The sequence below is a fragment of the Sinocyclocheilus grahami genome, unplaced genomic scaffold (genome assembly GCF_001515645.1).
Source record: "Sinocyclocheilus grahami isolate Dianchi unplaced genomic scaffold, SAMN03320097.WGS_v1.1 scaffold61.1, whole genome shotgun sequence".
NCBI classification, from domain to species: Eukaryota; Metazoa; Chordata; class Actinopteri; order Cypriniformes; family Cyprinidae; genus Sinocyclocheilus; species Sinocyclocheilus grahami.
In genome coordinates this window covers 2,926,528-2,947,406 of record NW_015505240.1, presented here as the reverse complement: position 1 = coordinate 2,947,406, position 20,879 = coordinate 2,926,528, and the positions used below count along the sequence as shown (strand labels likewise).

Genomic DNA, 20,879 nt, shown 5'->3' with positions numbered 1-20,879 from the left:
CAGTAAAACAGTACTATTGTAAAATATTTTTTCAATTTAAATTAACTGCTTTCTATATTAAAGGGATCATATGATGCGATTTCAATTTTTCCTTTCTCTTTGGAGTGTTACAAGTTCTTGGTGCATAAAGAAGACCTGTAAAGTTGCAAAGACTAAAGTCTCAAATCCAAGTTAAGAGTCAGCCAGCCACACCTACCTAAAACGGCTCATTCTAACACGCCCCCACATACCTACGTCACTATCTGGGAAGATTAGCATAACGCCGCCCAAATGCAAAGAAAGAAGGCGTAACTATTATTCTCGCTGTAGTATTGTTGCGGTCGCCATGTCGTGAAGGCACTGTGTGCTTCGTTGTGAAAGCGAAACTACTTTGTTTGGTCTTCCAAAAGAGGACGATATCGCTTAGTCATGCCTGGAGCTGATCCATGCTGGTCGCTGAGGAAATGCTTCAACTTCGCGCTGTCGATCGCCGGATCGGCTTTCACCGTGGACGAAGCGGAGTCCAGCCCGGGGTCGTCACATGTGGTTGCCGCAGGCATCACAGTACGGTAAGGGACGTAACATTTCCGTCACATGCTTGAGGAATTCGGCCAATCACAATGCACTGGATAGCTGGCCAATCAGAGCACACCTCACTTTTTTAGAACGATGAGCTTTGTAAAAATCAACGCGTTTCAGAAAGGCGGGGCATAGAGGAGAAACAATAATGTACAGTATGTGGAAAATAATGTGTTTTTTGAACCTTTAACCACATAAACATATTTCATTACACCAAATACACAAAATAATGTTCTTTTTAGCAGCATCATATGACCCCTTTAATATATTTTAAAATATAATATGCAAAGCTGAATTTTCAGCATCATTACACCAGTCTTCAGTGTCACATGATCCATCAGAAATCATTCTAATATGCTGATTTGCTGCTAAGAAACATTTCTTCTTATTATTATTATTGTTCAAAACAGTTGTGCTGCTCTTTTTTTTTTTTTTTTGCAAAAAAAAACCAACAACTGGAAACTGTGATACATTTTGCACTTATTTGAAATGGAACATTATGTAAACGTCTTTACTCTCACTTTTGGTCAATTTAATGTATCACTGCTAAATAAAAGTATTACTTTCTTTCAGAAAGGTATTTATATTATTTACTTATGGCTTTATATATTTATATGGCTTTATATATTATAATACATGCAACTGTTGGTGTTATTATTATCAATTTCTTTAGACTAAAAAAAAATCCTTTTAAAACCCTGAGCTTTTGAAAAGATTACATACTGAAAACATACAACCCACAGGTTGCTAATCCAGATCTAAGCACACTCTCAGAAAGAAAGGTCCGATAGCTGTCTCTGGGGCAGTACCTTTTCAAAAGCATTTCAAATGTACATTTTTAGGCAGTAATATGTATAGTTTAGTTAATTGTATGTACCTTTAAGGTACCAATACACACCCAGAAGGTACAAAGCTGTACCTTTCAAAAAAGGACCACCCCAGTGACAGTTTTGAACCTTTTCTTTTTTCTGGAGAGAGCAACACCACACAAAAACTTCTACTCACTAACTGCTTGGACTAATACACAGGATTTCTCTCTAACAGAAAGGGGAAAAATAAAAACATCTACAAATATGCTGGAGAATAACGTCACTGCATCACTACCATGGATGTAAATAAAAACCAGCCATCGAGGGGATAAATTGATATCCTCATGTTCATTTGGTACAAATGTCTCCCCTGAAAGCAAACACAAAGAAATCTGCGAACTAAATGATGCTAACTCGTCGGACAGATCCTGCAGGACGGCGCTAATCAGCGAGGAGCGATTTCATGCTGTTATCTAAATGTTACCTCCCGAGGGAAGCCGTGACCAATCAGACTGTACTTTACGTTAGGCTACTTTGTGACAGTGATGTGTCCCCATGTCAGTCGAGACAGCTGATGCCCCGCTACATGTCTCAGGGCACCTCTTCCCACAATGCCTTGCTCTAACCATATGCGTGTGTGTGTATCTGGACTGAGATTCATCAGCCTTTTAGCATGTGATAGTTCACACCCTGCAGAGCTCACAGCCAGAGGGGTAAACAAACTCTGCGGCCTGAACAAACACAAATGCATACAAAGAAACACAAAATCGGTCTTTCTTCAACACAAGGCCTCTATCTCTCACAAAGACATAGAGATGCACAAACACACACAAGAAAGCCAGATAGCACGCACATTCAATTCAAAATGGATATTAGCTCCATTGCTGTGGACACAATGAGAATGTGTGTGAATGATAGAGAGCCGTGCGGAGCTACACACACACTTCAATGGCATCATTGAGTTCCTCGCCAGTCTCGGAGTGAACACGCATCTGACTATACCACACACACGCTTGGCAGATTGTACCAAAATCGCTACGTCTCCTTTCAAACTGACACACGACCAACATACACACACAAAAGTGCCCATTAAAAACATCATATAAATCCATACACAGATCTATAAATGGTCCTTGTAGGAACTTAAAATGGCATTAGTATTTGATTTATGTTGCGTAACAGAAATTCCACTGTGTACGGCAGGCCATCAGTTTTATTCGGCCAAATCAGTCCAAATGAGCCACGATTTTATCATTCTCTGACAGAGAAATGTAATCATTCTTTGACAAAACTAACAAAAAAAGTGTTTATTACAGGTCTAAGAGAGTGTGCTCACCTGCAGCATGAGAAAATTTCTAATCTGAATCCTACATGCGATCTGACTGTAAACACTTTAACTCAGATAAGGCTGATAACCATTCTAAACATGGCAGGAATTACGGCGTTCAGGTCAACAGCCTTCCAACTTCATCTGCAGAACGCAAGCAAAATGTAACGGAAAGATATCATCCCCAGAAAGAGACAAAAATGATAATTTCTCAATGCTATATTCAAGCAGTCTGAAACGTCCAGCCTTACAAAAAGTCACCATGGTTCGGGAAGGAACACTACAGCAATGTTCAGAAAGCATGGTTTTTCTATTTAATTTTTAGTAAGTGAAAACTTAAACACTAAACAGTCACTGACGTGAAAAAACATTAAAACAATTATTATGGCATTATGGTTTCCACACAGCAGAGTTTTGAGATTTCACCTGAAACAACTCTGTAGATGTACACAACTTGATAAAAGCCACCAAAATAATCATTACAGATACAGTGGCCCCAAAATGCAATGACATTCAGACATTTTTATGTGCAGTCCAAGTATCAAAATGCTTTTTGGGCCCACCGTACTTGTACAGTCCAAGCCAGTAGTTCTCAAATGGTTTTGCATCATGACTCGGATTTGACTTTAATAACCCAATGGTGACCCAAATCTGCAACACAAAATTTGATCATGTAAACTGTCAACAAGAATGTCCAAATCAAATGTGAAGCTTAAAACAGACAAAACAATACGCTAAAGTATTAGTATTAGACTGCATGAACCCTGTTTGGTAAACCCAACCTGTTATCCGACAGCAGCACTAATTTAATTCCAACTCGCCTTGACTCATTTAACACAAAAATCATTATCTGACTTGCACCTGCATTAAAATAAATCTACTACATACAAAAACTGATATCAGAAGGGGAGTATCACAGTGTGGAAATTACATGCATTATAATATCAGATAGAGGCGATTTTATACATTTGAAAAGTGTGTATAGCTGCATAAAAGGCGTAAATAAAATAATATAAACAAGAACATTATTTGACATTTAAAAAATAGCCTTGGCTCTTTGACCCGCAGTCCACCTGAGTTGTATTTTAGTACCAAACTTAAACAGTGTTTGATTGGTCGAACTTCCTTGATGTCAAAAAATAAAAATATATGGGATATATTTTTTCCTCCCTTTAAAAATCAGAACAGCTACCATGACTTAATATTTAACTACATGAAATTATGTTGTTAGTTGCATTTTATGTAAATTGTTTTCTCTGTTGGCCATGAGCATCTTGCTTAAACAGTAGAGTATGGTGCTAGGAACGCCAACATCATGGGTTTGATTCCCAGGGAATACATGTCATGAACTGATCAAATGTATACCTTAAATGCAATTTAAGTTGCTAAGTTCGGATAAAAGCATCCGCCAAATGCATAAATGTAAATGTGGCCATATGAAAACAAACTGGAGGCCCATTTTTGGGTCGTGACCCACCAGTTGAGCATTGCTGCTATAAGGACCATCATGGTGGTGCATATACAAACTAGGTTCCCATACATCAGTTCCCACAACGGTCAGAAACGAACCAGGGCGTGGGGCAAAAATGCCCCACATATTTTTCTCATTCTTTGTCTGTAACGTTTGATGTATTTCCACCGGCCAATTACGTAAAAACCAAGCAGAACATTACATTTCGCAGATGCTTTTATCCAAAGCAACTTAAATTGCATTTAAGGTATACATTTAATCAGTTCTCGCATTCCCTGGGAATAGAACCCATGCTTTACGGTTTGAGCAGGAATTGCAATATTTTGCACACCTATTCAATGTTGATTTTTATTGACAACAGTCATAATAGTTCTTCATTTAATTGATTACGTTTAAATAGTTAATTTAAATGCTGTGGGTTTTATACTGTTAAAAATGTCTTTGTAAAAGTAAATAATGCCCCGAAGAATCACATCCACAGGTAAATATTGTCCTTCACTGGGCTCCCACCTGTTTGAAGTTTCTGAATGAACCAAACTCATTCACTAAACCAAAATGTAACCATCTGAATCAGAAAATACCATTAGAGATGTCAAACTAGACATAATTATCAGTAAACAATAAGCATATGGCAGCAATAAGCATCCAGCTGATGATTCACAACAACACACAGGGATGCAGGGATGACATTAAAACACTGAATGACAAGTGTTACCTTTTTTTAGTCTAGGGGTAATGGCATAGCATAGGGGTGACGGTGGAAATAATGAGAGATAAAGAGCTAAAACCTGATTCCCACCATCTTGCCATTCATTCATTCCTCATACCTTGACGCCGGTGCTGCTGGTCTGAGTCTCGGCCTCCGTGCACACGTGCCCGCCGCTGCTCTCTCTCCGCTCCCGGTGGGAGTTGGTCCGCGTGTGCCTGCTCTGGTACGCGATCACGGAGGGGATGGTGTCCGCTGCGTCGGTCTTGATGAAGAGGCCGTGCAGGGTGGTCGCCGTGCCCTGTGAGATGGTGGTGGTCTGGTGCGGCGAGTTGGACTCATCCGAGTCGCGGCAGTAGATCACCCCGCTCTGCGAGACGTGGATGCTGGGAGCGCAGCCCATCGTTCCCCGCGCCTTGCTGCGTAAAACCCGGAGGAACGGATCTCAAGACCGCTGCCACCGTTCCCCCGGTACATTGGCCGGTGGTCACGCTGCTCAGTTCCGCCTGCCTCCCTCCCGCACGCGTCAAGGATAAACGGAGAGGAGATCCATCTCGCCGCGTTATTTATCAGCCATCATATCAGATCAGATCGATGACACCTCGGCTGTCCAACCGTGAGCCCGATGCGCTTGTGCCATGTCACATTTTGGACGAATTACACCCTCATTTCACCTCGGCGTATGACACTAAAGGTTCAAGCTGCACGATACGATCCATTTTCTCGCGGTATTGATCATCACGACGGCGGAGCTCTTAAATAACAGGCGCAAAGCATCAGACTGTGAGAATATGCATCAAACTTACACTCACGGTCCTTTAAGACACATGAGCGTCATCAGTGACAGACACACACATCAGTGACTCCCTCTTCCCATAAACACACACTCTCTCTGTCTGCCTATTAATTCATTCTGGAATAATGGTGGATTCATCTTTTTCTGTGTGTAGAGTCTAAACGAGAAAGGCACTGTTATCCATGACTGTATTCATATTTAATAGCGTGCAAAATGCAGATGCATAAACAAGACTAGTGATTGAATCAACAACTGAACAACTGGAAAGCAGGGTGACCCATAACATCATCCTGCATTAATGAAATTAAATCTAATCATTGCTTTTCCAAAAATAGTGCTGTTTTGCTCTAGCATGTCACATTTTCTTACAAAATATGATGTATTTTGTAGCATTTTTGCTTCGGCAAGTATTTTTAAGGTAAATAAATTTTGCATTACATCTTAATTGACAAGCTTCCTATCTTTCTCTGAGCTAGGTTACGGCTATTTGTTCCAGTAATTATACATGAAACATCAATTAAGCAAGTGCGTTCCTATAAGTACCTTGGTATCTTTATTCATAATACACTTAGCTGGACACAATTTGCTCTCGTGTACAGCAGAAACTGTATTTTATGCATAGACTTAGAATGCATGGAGTTGGTCAGAGAATGATGTGCTTATTTTGTCGTAGAGAGCTTAATTATATATGGCATCACAGTTTAGTTTGGTAACCTTAGGCTTGGGCGCCTGGTTAAAATTGCAATGAAGATTGCAGGGAATAAAGTGTATTTCATTTCAATTCTGAGCCCATTTTCACATGTAAGAATGATTTTGAAGACATTATTCTAATCCGCCTAATCCTGATTTCAAGGTTAGAATTATGGCCAGCGACAAGAAAATGCAAACATGACCCACATGCTTTCTGCTACATATGTGTGTGTTTCTCTACATGCAAACAGCAACAGAAAAATACAGATTTTGTGAAAAGTGATTTAACATTAAATTGACCATTTGAACAGATTTTTTCACTTCTTTGCAGATTGTAAGTTAAATTATGCATTGTGAATACTTAACAGTATGTCATTAAAACTTAATGAAACTTTTTTTTAACATTGAAACTTTTGACTGCTTTATTTTGATAAGTGCATTAAAAGTTTCTTATTTATATTTTTTAATAAAAAAAATTTTCAAGATGCAGAGCTGTGTTATTTATTTATTGCAAATCAAGCATATACAACATTGCTTGCTGAACACTTACCTCACAAAATGTTTACTTATAATTCACTTAAAAATAAAAAGACAATGTGTTACATCCTGACAGCTGTCAGTGATGCTAGAGGAACTAACGGCTGTTAATGAACCAAGTGGGCATGTTTATGAACTGATAAAATGAAACAAGGCCATTCAATTGACCTTCACCTTGATGCATCAAAAATGCTTGACGTTTTAAGTGTTTCTGCAGGTTAAACAGTAGAGCATGGGGTTGAATTCCCAGGGAGTGCATGAACCGATAAAATATGAATGCAATAAGTCATTTAAAGCATCAGCCAAATGCATATAAATGTACAGTGCAAGACTTCAGGATTAGTGATAGTACATCTGGGTTTCCAAATGTTTGCATATTACAGGTCCAAGCTGTAAAGTGTTCTAAACATCTGTAAATGACTGATAAGCCCAGATATGATTATATAGGACTATACTGACTTTTTATTATGCTGGAGTTTACTTAACAGATTCTTGCATGGGTGAGAAAAATGTTTCTGGCCTAACTTCGTCACTATTGCGAGTCATTCTGCACATGTGCCATAAAGTACATGCGTAGGCAAAATGTTCAATAGTCATAATGCATTGTAGGTCTGTTTGACATTGTATATCCTGGAAATGCCAATAATATCTCAGATGTACTTAAGACTAGTTGATTTATGTGTCACCAATTTGTAAATGTATTAGTGCGGGAAATTTTATTCATGGGGAATGTGCTTTAAGTATATATTTATCATACCCAAATCACATATGGTGCATGTGGAATTTTTGAGTTAATAAGATTTAAAATGCAATTTTGAAAATTAAGTATTTTATGTCAATTATTGTAGATCAATAATCATTTTTGGTCAGTCACACCTTCCACAGTTCAGATTACAGATCATCCACTTAAACTGAAAATCTATCCACCCTCATGTTATTATTAAAAATGTCAAAGCTGCTGTTTTCCAAAATAATGAAAACTTATGCTGATCACTGTTATAATTTTGCTGTGCTTATTAAAAACACTATATGTTATTGTCATTTAAAAATAAAACAACTGTATGTCTGTCTTCTGTGGAAGCCTATTTCCGCTTAAATTCAACTTTTGATCTCATAATTACAATTGTGAGTTTATATTTTGCAGTTCTTAGAAAAAAAGTCAGAATTGTGAGATATAAAAACCCAGAATTGTGAGAGAAAAAAAAATGAATTGTGCGATAAAAAAAATAAGCTTCTTAGTCTTCTGCTTATATAACAAAGTACCAGTTGTTAAAAAAAGTGCAACTGATGCCCTGTCAGTATAATGGTATTATGTTTTCTGGACAACATACCATGGTACATACTGTAATATTCAATAAAGTTAACCTGACACCATGTACATGCTGTGTTATATAACTATAGTAATCCTCCAGTACCCCGATATAAATCAAAGATACAAAGGCAGTAAAGAAAACAGACAGTGGGTAAATATATATATATATATATATATATTTAAATATGCAGTGGTAAATCTCAATGTGACTGTTAAGTATTCTTTAACCAGCCTCTCTTAATGGAAATCACAAAGTACTACAATTACAAAATTTGAATTAGATTAGAAGTGAAAATGATTCTTTGGAATAATTTATAAGATTTGAAGCTTGTAGCTGAGAACACTTTAATTTAGGCACTCGGAAGCTTCTTGATCGAGTTATTTGTTGTAATCTTTGCTTTAAACGAAACACCTAATCTCTCCAACAGCAAGTAGAGTTCAACATTCCTCTACATTACAACATCCCATCTTCATCAAAGGAATAAAACTTCCGCTTGCACTCATTGCAGATGATTTAGTCTGCCCAGCATGTTACACTAACTGTTGACCTGACCTTCTGCTCTGTTTACACAAGCCCACCCATGACCGCCCTCTGCTGGAGAACTGCAATACCATCCAGGTGAATGACAGCAATCTTCTGACACTTACAGGGCTCATGAACTGCCTTTTTCATTATTTTGTCCACTTATAAATGTTACCAATTTTTAGAAGAAATAGGCTATTTTTTCTGTCCGGTTTTGACCCCCCCTCATCAGAACGCTCTGTTTGAATAGACGGGGTGGATTATAGACTCATTACAACACCCACTGCTATGATTGGCTTACAGATGTGTATGTTTGACAGCCTACAGCCTTCATAGATGGACGCTGCAGTGATTTAGATTAAAAACGCATAAATACTCAGTAGTTACACTTGTGTTGTGCAACATTACTGTCGGATCCTATAGTTGTTACCAATTTTTAGAAGAAATAGGCTATGACCCCGGTTTTGACCCCCCCTCATCAGAACGCTCTGTTTGAATAGACGGGGTGGATTATAGACTCATTACAACACCCACTGCTATGATTGGCTTACAGATGTGTATGTTTGACAGCCTACAGCCTTCATAGATGGACGCTGCAGTGATTTAGATTAAAAACGCATAAATACTAAGTAGTTACACTTGTGTTGTGCAACATTACTGTCGGATCCTATAGTCGCAACAGCATTGTCTTTTAGTTTCTATCTTACTGAAAATCCTGCATTGAATTGTGCCTTATAAACAAATCTGCGGTGAAACGAAGTGAACAAAGGACCGAGTTCTTACTGACGCGGTCTGGATCTTCATTAAAAATAAACTTCATACACTCTTTCCTAATGTTGGGATCAGAAGACAGACACTGCACAGCGTCTTGTTGTCTTCAGAGCATCTTTATCGTTTGCCTCTCTTGTTATTTACACTACACGAGGCAGTGATGAAGAAGTAGGCGTTGATCTTCTTCTGTGGAGGCGGTGTTTAGCCACACTATTATGTCATAGAGCGGCGCATTCCACAAGCTGTCCTTTCGGCAGATTGACTTCAATATAAACTGCTTTTAGATTAATGAGAACGTTTTGATGTTTTTATAGTACAATGCCCTCTTGTATGTCAAAAGATGGAGGGAATTTTGATTTCTCAGTTCATGGCCCCTTTAACATCTACAATGTAACTAAGAGAACGGGAATTCTCAGAGTCACAGTGTAACAGTGCAGACCAAAAAAAAAAAATCTATCAAACAAATGCCTCAATTACTAATCTTGGCAGCTATGTCTCAAAGGAAACCCTACAAAATGGAAGCACAGAACAAAACCAACTACTTTAAAGAACAAATGGTGCATAAAGTGCATAAAGATTAGAGTTCATCATTAAGCTGCAAATACACTAATAGGGAGAGTGGGGTAAGATGAGTCACCCCTTAATCGAGGAAACGGTGTACATCAATGTATAGACAGTGCCAATTATATATGCTTTAAGTAACATAGCCTACACGAAACTTGTTTTTTTAATTTTCTACATCGCAGGTAAATGAGTTTATAACATATTCAGATTTACATTTTAAAATGCAAATTTCTCACGTATTCCCCAATGACTCAACTTAACCCAAACAGTGGACAGGCTCACTGAAGTTATATTTCTAGGGCCCTATACACTTATAACGTTACCTATACTTTCTTCTCAAGTCAAGTCATATTTTACTGTGTTTATTCCAGTAAGCAACGCATATGCTTAAACACGCTTGGATGTGTTACTTCTATCTTATTTATTTTTCCCCAAAGGACAACTTACCCCACTCTCCCAAACTAATGTGCACGAACTAAACGCTGTCATGAGGAGCGCTGACTAACGGAGGACCTGAGGTTGTCACCCCCCAAGCAGAACAGGTCAAATCTATTATTTCACAATTTAAACTTCTTATAAGCTGATTGTTTCGCACGTAGAATGAACAGAACACGGAGTCGCATTACTCCTTGTTTCCCTTTTCAAAACGGTCACATGGGTTAAACTCAATCTAGTTAATCGTAGAACGTCAAACTCTGAAGCAACATTCGATGGCTCGATAAAAAAAACAACAAAAAAACGTGTTTTATAAGAAACCTTTAACCTTTTGAGTCGTTCAGAGTGAACCTCACCTCTCTCCGCGGTCCGTTGGACAGCAGCGGTGTGCTCGCGCTCATCTCTGTCCGTCCCGGTCCAAACTGCCCTCAGGTTCGGTTACATGAAATCCCACCTATTCAGAGATAAAACCTCGCGGAAAGCACATTGTGTCAGCATTCTCTCCACCAGATCGCACCGCTAGACAATGCTGCCTGGGAACTTTTTGAGGTTTTCGGTAGGCGACGTTTCTCTGAACTTTTTCACCCACACGATCTGAACGGACAAGTGCGCGGTCCTAGCGCCGCCGGTCTCCGGAACGCGTGTGATTCAAATCTCACCTCAAAATAATAATAATAATGAAAAAAACTTTGCATAACGATTACCTATTCATTTAGTAAATTACTGACTATTATACGAGTTATTACATTCTCATTACACACTAATAATAATAATTATTAGTGTCTGAACAGTATCATCTGATGTGAAACACCACTGGAAATTATGAGAATTGCCATATTTTATAAATATATATTGTATAATGTAAATTATTATATAATACAAATGCTGCATAATTAAAAAAAAACATTTTTGCGCTACAGTAATGGGAATGCTAACAATTCTAATTGTAGTAAACCTCATGTTTCTTATACTACTAATAATACATATTATAAATCATAATATTATTATAAACATTGTGTTCAAGCAGGATGATCCTGTGAGAAACTCTGCTGAAAATGAGAACTACAAAAAAAAGTCAAAAGTAAATTATGATCATGAGAACAGTGGTGTAATAAAACTCATCTAAAACTAATAACAAACTGGTCTTAAATGGGTCTAAAAATATCCTTCAGCAATTTTTTTCTTTTGATTTTGAGGTGACGTGACCCAGACATGAGGTTGATACAATAAGGATAAACAACAATAAGTGTTTATGCATGCAAGAGGTAAATAATAATCATGTTTAAGTGGTTGGGTTATAAACTGGTCGCTGGAACAGCTTTATGTGTGGACACATAACTAATTATTTGTTGCCTATGGACAAATGGCAGTATGAAAAGACTGACTTAAGACTGAAGATTAGGGAGTTAAATAAGTTACTTTCTGATTGGACAGGTTTAACTGCAGCCCTCATGTAAAATGCTGCATGTGATTCTCAAATCGTGGCTTTACAGATACTTTATGATTGGAACATTTTTCATGCATTCTTGCGCAGTAAGACACAGACCTACTCATTTAATTTTATGATGCAAAACAAATATAAATGTATAAATTGGAATACATGTACTGTTTTTTTATTGTTTATTTGTCCAAGATATTCTGTTTCTGAATCTCACTGTAAACAAAACAAAACAAAAAAACTCTCTGACCAGCAATCTTTAAAACAAACTTTACAAACCTCATAAGAAAAAGGCCTTCCACTGAAATTACTAGAAAAGGTAGCCAAATAATGGCCATGTCTGGCATCAGAGTCAAAGAAGTCACTCTGTGCCCTCACTTTTGACCCAGGCTTTAGGTGATTGGCTGGTTTCAGGATGGGCGGAGTCAGCCTGGCAGGCGTCAGAGAACCGTTCCCGCGCACGTTCCCAGTTCCGCTGGGTTTTGGTTTTAGTGAGCGAAGCGTCTTCTATCGACACGGCAGCTCCAGAACCGAGACCGGACTGAGCCTTGCGCACATGCAGCTGAATCTACGATGCACACACAAAGGGAAGTGAGTGTAAACTTACACACTAGCATACATGACACTGCGTAAGCAAAACATGGAGAAATCAGTATTACCGGATCCTTCATTCCAGCTCCGTCCTTGCCGAGCCCTTCTCCTCGTTTCCAGCCCATCTTCTCCAGCATCTGTCTACCCTTATTCTCATCTCCGATTTCACTACACACACACACACACACAGTGAGAAAAGCACAAGTCTGCAAAAACATCTTTAACCTTGAGGAGACTTCATATCGTTACGCAAGATGTCTACTGTAGTGCAGATCTGTTTTAAAGGGATAAATGTTTGACTGAATAGGTTACATACACATGAACAGAAGCAGGAGCATCATCTCTCTGGAACGTTGCCTCGCTGCCGACTGTCTGCCGGCGGTTTTCTGCTCTATCTTTATACCTGCTCTTTTTCAGAGCTTTCTGCTCCTCATAATCACTGCTCTGAAACACACACACACACACACACACACACACACACAGTATTAAAGTATTTGTTAAACAAGCATTGTCAAGAGTTTCAAGTCACATCCAGCGGTGCTGAAAATACAAACATTAACACAACAAAATCAAGTAAATTTTCTGAATTATGCCAATGAAATATATAATACATCAATAACTTTTCAGCAATAGCACAGTACAACGAAAACACTTAAGAACTGTCTATAAGGCAAGGGTGTTCTGGATGGTTGCTAGAGGTTCCAAGGGGGTCACAGGGTGACTTAAAATATTTAAATCATTAAATTATCATTGATACTGTATATTAGAATAATCTTACTCTAATAAGGAGTTATTTTAGTATAATTGACATACTATTATAGATTTTGGTAAGAATTAGAATCTTTTATGTACTTTCTATTTTTGTTTTTAATTTTACATTTGAGTAATTTTTTTATTTTTTATCAGTTTTTCTGTCTATAAAGTTTGTATTACATTTTAGTTTATTTATTTCTAGTTCTTTTAGTACTTAAAATGAAAGGTTTAGGTTTAATAATAATCATGGCCCTAATATACATTTAAACGTTAAAAATAACAAAATAAATAAATGAAATATAAAATATAATTTAAAAAAATTACAACTTTAAATATTTCTTATTATTTTCCCTCAACTATTGTTTTTATTGAAGAACATGGTTAATACAGCAGAAACGGCAGTAATATTTTTGTTCAAGTTAAAATACTAAAATAACTAAATAAACTAAAACTTAAAAACTATATAGACATAAAAAGCCAAGACAATACAACAAAATTACAAAAACTTTAAAAAAAAACTTTAAAAAAAATATATAAAAAATAAATAAAATAATTCTAAATACTAACAAAAACTATAATAGAATCAATGATACTACAATAACACTGGTTGCCTTCAAGTCTTTTCATAACATCAAAAGTTGAAAACCATTGCGTAGTACAAATGTTGCAGCAAAGTCTAATACTTAATGATTTAGGACAAATCTTAGGACAAAGTATGCACAATAATAACAGTGATGCTTGCCTTAGAATGATAACAGTAGCATCGTTTTAAAGGTTAAATATTGTACTTGTTATCGCTTGCAACACCTAGGAATAGAGTGACTGTCTCTACATGCTGACCATAAGAGGGCAGCACTGAACGCACACCATTACAAAGCCCACATAAACATGCCCAACTTGCCAACAAAAGAGCTTGTAAAGGACATAAACTTACTTTAAGGCCATATTTAACCTTCATCATTTTCAGTTCTTTCTGTCGTTGAACTTCCTTGTCCTCTTTACTGAGAACAGTTCCTGAAACTTACATAAGTATGCATGTCATAAAAAATGTGAACAGCAATTGATTCATACTAAAGCATTAGACTATAATAACTGTGAGCGGAATCATGTGCGCGTATATATACCGGAGGTGTCGTCTTTCTTATGGCGGCTCAGGTGTGCGATGATCTGTCCTGGTTCACAGCCATCACATGTGTCTGTTCCCATGTGAATGTGGAAAGACAAAACTGTTTCTCCCATCTTTACTTCATCTCCGTGGGTCAGAGGGCAAGGGTCACAGCGAACTTTGGGCTGCAGAAAACATGTTTAAATTCTCATATTGAGATATGTGTTAAAGGCTGTTGGGACAGAACAGCTGTGTTTGTTACCTGCAGTATTCGGTTTCCGTTGAGGACGGTGCCATTCTGACTTCCTTGATCTATCAGCATATAACACTGCTGCTCCTGGTCAAAATAAACCTCTGCATGGGACTACAAACAGAGATGGAGAGAAAAACATCCACAAAGAGTGAAAACACTGTCGAAATATTGATTCTGTTTACCGTTTTAAAACATGTTCTTGATGTTACTATAATTCTACGTCCTTTAGAAAAGTTTGGAGTCAGTAAGATTTAAAAAAAAAAAAAAAATGTATATTTTTATTCAGCAAGGATGCATTAAATTGATTAAAAATGACAGTAAAAACATTTATAATGTTTCTGTTTCAAATAAATTGTTGTTTTTACTTTCTATTAAAAAAATCCTGAAAAAATACCTGAAAGTTGAATTAAAAAAAGAAAAAATTAATCATGGTTTCTACAAAAATATTACATTGACAATAAAAAATGTTTTTATTGAGCAGCAAATCAGCATATTAGAATGATTTCTGAAGGATCATGTGACACTGAAGACTGGAGTAATGATGCTGAAAATTCAGCTTTGCATCACAGGAATAAATCACATTTTAAAATATATTCAAATACAAAATAGTTATTACAATAATATATTTCATAATATAATTTTTTACTGTATTTTTGATCAAATAACTGCAGCCTTGGTGAGCAAAAGAGACTTTGCAAAAATAAAAATTTTTGCGGCCCCAAACTTTTGAATCATAGTTTGTCAAGTAAAATGCATCGCAAATTATGTTTTAAGATACTTTTTAATAACAAACAAACAAGTGATTTAGAGAGTATACTTCAGTGTACGATCATTATTTAAAGGGTTAGTTCACCCAAAAATGAAAATTAGCCCATAAATTTCTCACCCTCATGTCATCCTAGGTGTATATGACTTTCTTCTTTCAGACGAATCCAGTCGGAGTTATATAAAAAATTGTCTTTGATCTTTCAAGCTGTTTCATGGCACTCAGCAGGTGTTGCATGCATCAGTCCAAAAGAAGTTAAATCAAAAGCGCCCATCCATAAAAAAAATAAAAAAAGTGTCTCACACGGCTCCGGGGGGCTAACAAAGGCCTTCTATAGCGAATCGATGCGCTTTTGTAAGAAAAATATTCATATTCAAAACGTAATAATCACTTTACAAAAGCGCCCATCCATAAAAAAAATAAAAAAAGTGTCTCACACGGCTCCGGGGGGCTAACAAAGGCCTTCTATAGCGAATCGATGCGCTTTTGTAAGAAAAATATTCATATTCAAAACGTAATAATCACTTTAAGGTAGCTTGTAGCTATAAGCCAAGAGGAGACTGGTTTTCCTTTGCTAAAGTAAGGAAACTTTGCTTCCTTTGCTCCTGTTGACAAATGTTGGTTTTCACGAGACTCACTGGCGCATGCATGCGCAGCGCTGACCTCAGAGGTCATCTGCCCGGAACTGCTTTCCTTTACAACAGTGAGCGCAAGCTACATTAAATGATTATTACGTTTTGAATATGGATATTTTTCTTACAAAAACGCATCGATTCGCTACAGAAGGTCTTTGTTCACCCCCGGAGCGTGTGAGACATTTTTTTTATGGATGGGTGCTTTTTATTTAACTTGTTTTGGACTGAAGCATGCAACACCCGCTGAGTGCCATGAAACAGCTTGAAAGATCAAAGACAATTTTTAGTATAACTCCGACTGGATTCGTCTGAAAGAAGAAAGTCATATACACCTAGGATGACTTGAGGGTAAGTAATCTATGGGCTAATTTTCATTTTTGGGTGAACTAACCCTTTAATGCATATCAAGACATCTGACTATACAAAACGCATCAATCTCAGCACTTTAGACCATTTAATGTTATAGTAAAAATGCTTTTGACCAAGAATGTGTGTTTTTAGTTTGATTTGAGTTTGTTTTACCTTACTGACTCCCATCTCGGGGATTCTGATGGCATGATTCATGTCTTTCTCTCTACAAACAGATACACACAAACATTTTAACTCGTCAACGCAATGGATGAACAGAACTACACAGAACTGTACCGACCGGCCGATGGTGGCGACTGCATCAGCCGTGAGGATGAAAAGCGTTCCCGTCTGCAGCACAGGAGAGCGAACCACAGTTACCCGAACACACGGTGGCCAGGCTTCTGAAATATACAAATCACAGACATTACAGACAGACAAAAATAAAATGCTACAGTAGTGCAAAATATGGCATGTTTACCTGATGCGCATTCAAAAATAACATAGCATCTTTAAACAATACCAAACAGCCACCAGGGGGGCGCAATGTTCACTCCCCTCCTCACCTTCCTGCATCTGCGTTTCCATTTCTTTCTCAGGACTGTCATGTTCTGCTTGGACAGGAGATGCAGACGAGGATGAAGATGACGTTGAAGTAAGTTCTTTCTCTCCATCTGATTCTGTGATCTCGCCCTCCTCCGGCTCGCTCTCACCACTCACGTTATCAGAGTGTGACTTCCTTTCTCTGCGAGCCTCAGAATGTGATCTCTTTCTCTCTTTCCTCTTCTTCTTTCTCTTCCCGCTGTGCGTGTCATCAGAATGCGACCCGTTTTCGCTCCGCCTCCTGCTATGCGAGTCATCAGAATGTGATTCGCTCCGCCTCCGGGTTTTCTTTCTGTTCGTGGAGTGATCTCTGCTTCTGTCTCTGCTCTTGGTCCGTCTGGATCGTTCTGCACCGCTGGGTCGCTGCAGGCTTCGGGACCGAGACTTTCGTCCTTTTTTAAGTGATGACGCATCATCCTTCTTACCTCGGTGGTGGTTTTCAGACTGTCTGACAGTCTCAGGCCCTGCCTCTTTATGGTCCTGTCAGTGAGCAAACACTCAGCCAATCAGGACGTCACCAGTAGTGTCTCCACATTGTTTTGAGGTGAAAAAATAAGATTTGTATTTTCTTTCAAGGTCCATTTGAGTCTCAGTTTTCAGTTCAAGAAAATGTAATGCAAAACAACCACCTAAAACCTCAACGTAAAAATGGCACTCACTAATCTGGCTTAAGTTTTGCATCATAGTTTGATGTGTTTTTAATTCTTGTCCTTTTTGGCACAAAAAAAGATGGTGGAGAAGAGTTCGGCATGGGATAAGAAAAAAAGTGCGCAATCCAGATTTGTAGAAACAAGCATGTGCTCTGACACCGCATTATACCCCAGTCAAAATACCATCAATAAATGTGAAATAAAATAAAATAAACCAGGTGAAAGATAAAAACTAAAGGAAAAAATATTCAAAAATACAACAGAACAAATTTTGGCACCCTACATACACTACTGTTCAAAAGTTCAGGTATATATATATTTTTAATGTTTTTTTAAAGTCACTTTTGCTCACCAAAGCTGCATTTATTTGATCAAAAACACAGTAAAAACAGTAATATTGAGAAATATTTTTAAAATGTAAAATCAATTGTTTTGATTTGAATATATTTCAAATAAAATAAACCAGGTTAAAGATAAAAACTAAAGGAAAAAATATTCAAAAATACAACAGAACAAATTTTGGCACCCTACATACACTACTGTTCAAAAGTTCAGGTATATATATTTTTTAAATGTTTTTTTTAAAGTCACTTTTGCTCACCAAAGCTGCATTTATTTGATCAAAAACACAGTAAAAACAGTAATATTGAGAAATATTTTTAAAATGTAAAATCAATTGTTTTGATTTGAATATATTTTAAAATGTAATTTATTCTTGTGATGTAAAGCTGAATTTTCAGCATCATTACTCCAGTCTTCAGTGTCACATGCTCCTTCAGAAATCATTCTAATATGCCGATTTGATGCTCAAGAAATATTTCGATTATTATCAATGTTGCAAACAGTTGTGCTGCTTAACATTTTTGTGGAAACTGTGAAAATTTTTTCAGAATTTTTGATGAATATAAAATTTAATTAAATGATGAATAAATTCAAAAGCATTTATTTGAAATATAATTTTATAAACATTATAAATGTCTTTACTGTCACTTTTAATCAATGTAATGTGTTCTTACTGAATACAAGTATTTATTTCTTTTAAGAAAACAAATGTACTGACCCTGAACAGTATTATATTTAGTGGCGAATAAAAACATCAAAAAAAAAAATCTCACTGAATGACTTTCGCTTGTTACGTCCATTTGGGGGAAAAATACTAAAACTCTATGTAACTTTATAGCTATTAAAGACCGTACCTCTCACTCCAACCCGCCTCAAATGGTCTATCTTCAACTGAGCCAATGAGCAAGTCAAATCCTGAACCTACAGCGAAAGGAAGAGCACACGGTCAGCTCCACCAGGCATCAAATTTCCCATAATGACGGACCCCTTTCTGAGACCCTGGATTATTCTACAGACCCTCATGAACACAAACTCAATTCAACAAGAGCAAGAACCAGAAGCCAGAAAGAGGTTTTTGAATTGAAAAAAATTAAATAAAAAAAATACTGAAAACTGAGACTCAAGATGGTGGTAAAATTGAAAAACTGAAATTAAAGTGGTTTACAAACGAAACTTCAAATGGGAAATCAAGTTGAGGAAGACCGAGTGTCAACCAAAAAACACAAATATCTATGATTACAAAACTATGCAAAGACAATGCGTGTCCATGTGCATCTCACCCCTCCGTCAGGACAGGAAGCTCTATCTGTGTTCTTCACCGACTTCCTGTTTTTCCAATCTTTGGTCTTCCTCTGTGGCGTCTGCTCCACTTCGGGATGTGCTGTAGGCACCTCTATCCTAGAGTGGAATTGGTATTTTCCGCTCTCTGGGTCGAAGTAATAGTACATGCCTGTGTTAGCATCATAGTACAGCTGACTGGACTGGGGGAAGAGGAAAAAACACATTAACACAGGCGATTAAGATTACACATGCCGATTACACAAATAGCAGCAGTCAAACGTCCCGACAGAAGAACAACTTACAGAGTCGTAGTAAAATCCAGTGCTGTGGTCGTAGTACATGCCGGAACTTTCATCAAACACAAAGTTGGTCTGGTTCAATGCTTCCTCTGCTGTTGTTCTCAGCATGTCGGCTATAGAGCCGCCTTCTCCAGAGGCCTCCTGAGAACATGTTTACATAGTCGAGAAACTGGCTCATAATTATTACTTTAAATGATAATTATTTTTATTACTGGCCGTAAACTGCTCGTATTTGTTTAAGCTGAATGTATGTATGTATGTATGTATGTATATATATATATATATATATATATTTATTTATTTATAAATACCTTGCTACGTGTACTGTGTTAGGCTAACCAAGACTTGCCATTTGCACTTACATATTGTTGCTCTTTTGTTAGTTTTGATTGCTTCCATTGTCCTCATTTGTAAGTCGCTTTGGATAAAAGCGTCTGCTAAATGACTAAATGTAATGTTTGATCATTTTGGTTGGATTTTATATTGTTTCGGTGATATGTCGGATTGTTCTGATCATACGTTAGACTACTTTGGGTATATGCTGGGTTATTGTGTCCATATTATGATTATGTGGCTATAAAATTTGTTTGACAATTTTGAGTAAATTTAAATAGTTTTTTTAATTATGTTAGTCTATATGTTGGATTACTTTGGCTATATTGTAGATTTTAAGTGATATGATATGATATATGTAAGATTATATTTCTTTCTTTCTTTGCCAAAATTGAAATTGTTTAGGCTATTTTTAGGATTATGTTGTCCATATTTTAGCCTTTTGGATATTAATTTGACCTTAATTTAGACTGCCTGAGATTTTTGTGTGTGGCTATTTTGGGCCATATTTTAATTTCTTTGTAATGTGTTTTATCATTTATTTATGTATTGTATTAACAGACTGTTCTGACTATACTTGAGTTGTTTTGACAGTAATTCAGGTTTTTGGCAATATGTTAGATTATTTTTACTTTATTTTATTCTATTTTGGTTTTATTTAGCTTTTTTTTTGTTTTAGCAATTTGCCTGATTATTTTGGCTATATTCTGGCATTACTGTCATTTTTTTATGATTTGTTATATTATTTTCACCATTATGCAGATTGTTTAGACCAGATTTTACACTATATTGGCTATATTTTAAACATTTGGTAGTATTTCAACTCAACATGCAACACAAGCAAACTATGTCAATACCAACATTAATAAATGCCTAGAACTGTTATCAGAAACACTTAAAGGGGTCATATGATGCTTTTTTAAAGATCGTTATTTTGTGTATTTGGTGTAACAGAATATGTTGACATGCTTTAATGTTCAAAA

The 20,879-nt window shown here is 36.9% G+C and overlaps 2 protein-coding genes across 7 annotated transcripts in view; both read right to left on the bottom strand.

The window, feature by feature from the left end:
• pde8b (phosphodiesterase 8B) overlaps positions 1-5,742 on the bottom strand; it is a 54,079-nt gene extending 48,337 nt beyond the window's left edge. Inside the window, exon 1 of the mRNA XM_016271357.1 lies at positions 4,993-5,742. Coding sequence (XP_016126843.1) covers positions 4,993-5,274 — 282 coding nt within the window. The 5' untranslated portion in view covers positions 5,275-5,742. The remainder of the gene's footprint in view (positions 1-4,992) is intronic.
• A 6,362-nt stretch (positions 5,743-12,104) lies between these two features.
• Positions 12,105-20,879, bottom strand: part of aggf1 (angiogenic factor with G patch and FHA domains 1) — a 32,100-nt gene continuing 23,325 nt past the window's right edge. For 5 of the 6 annotated variants that reach the window (XM_016271262.1, XM_016271267.1, XM_016271265.1 and 2 more), the window contains 11 exons: positions 19,567-19,704; positions 19,264-19,464; positions 16,955-17,471; positions 16,690-16,792; positions 16,563-16,614; positions 14,649-14,750; positions 14,406-14,571; positions 14,216-14,301; positions 12,845-12,972; positions 12,597-12,696; positions 12,105-12,505 (listed from right to left, as the gene is read on the bottom strand). In XM_016271262.1, coding sequence (XP_016126748.1) covers positions 12,299-12,505; positions 12,597-12,696; positions 12,845-12,972; positions 14,216-14,301; positions 14,406-14,571; positions 14,649-14,750; positions 16,563-16,614; positions 16,690-16,792; positions 16,955-17,471; positions 19,264-19,464; positions 19,567-19,704 — 1,800 coding nt within the window. In that variant the 3' untranslated portion in view covers positions 12,105-12,298. The remainder of the gene's footprint in view (positions 12,506-12,596; positions 12,697-12,844; positions 12,973-14,215; positions 14,302-14,405; positions 14,572-14,648; positions 14,751-16,562; positions 16,615-16,689; positions 16,793-16,954; positions 17,472-19,263; positions 19,465-19,566; positions 19,705-20,879) is intronic. The other variant, XM_016271263.1, reaches the window with a different exon arrangement.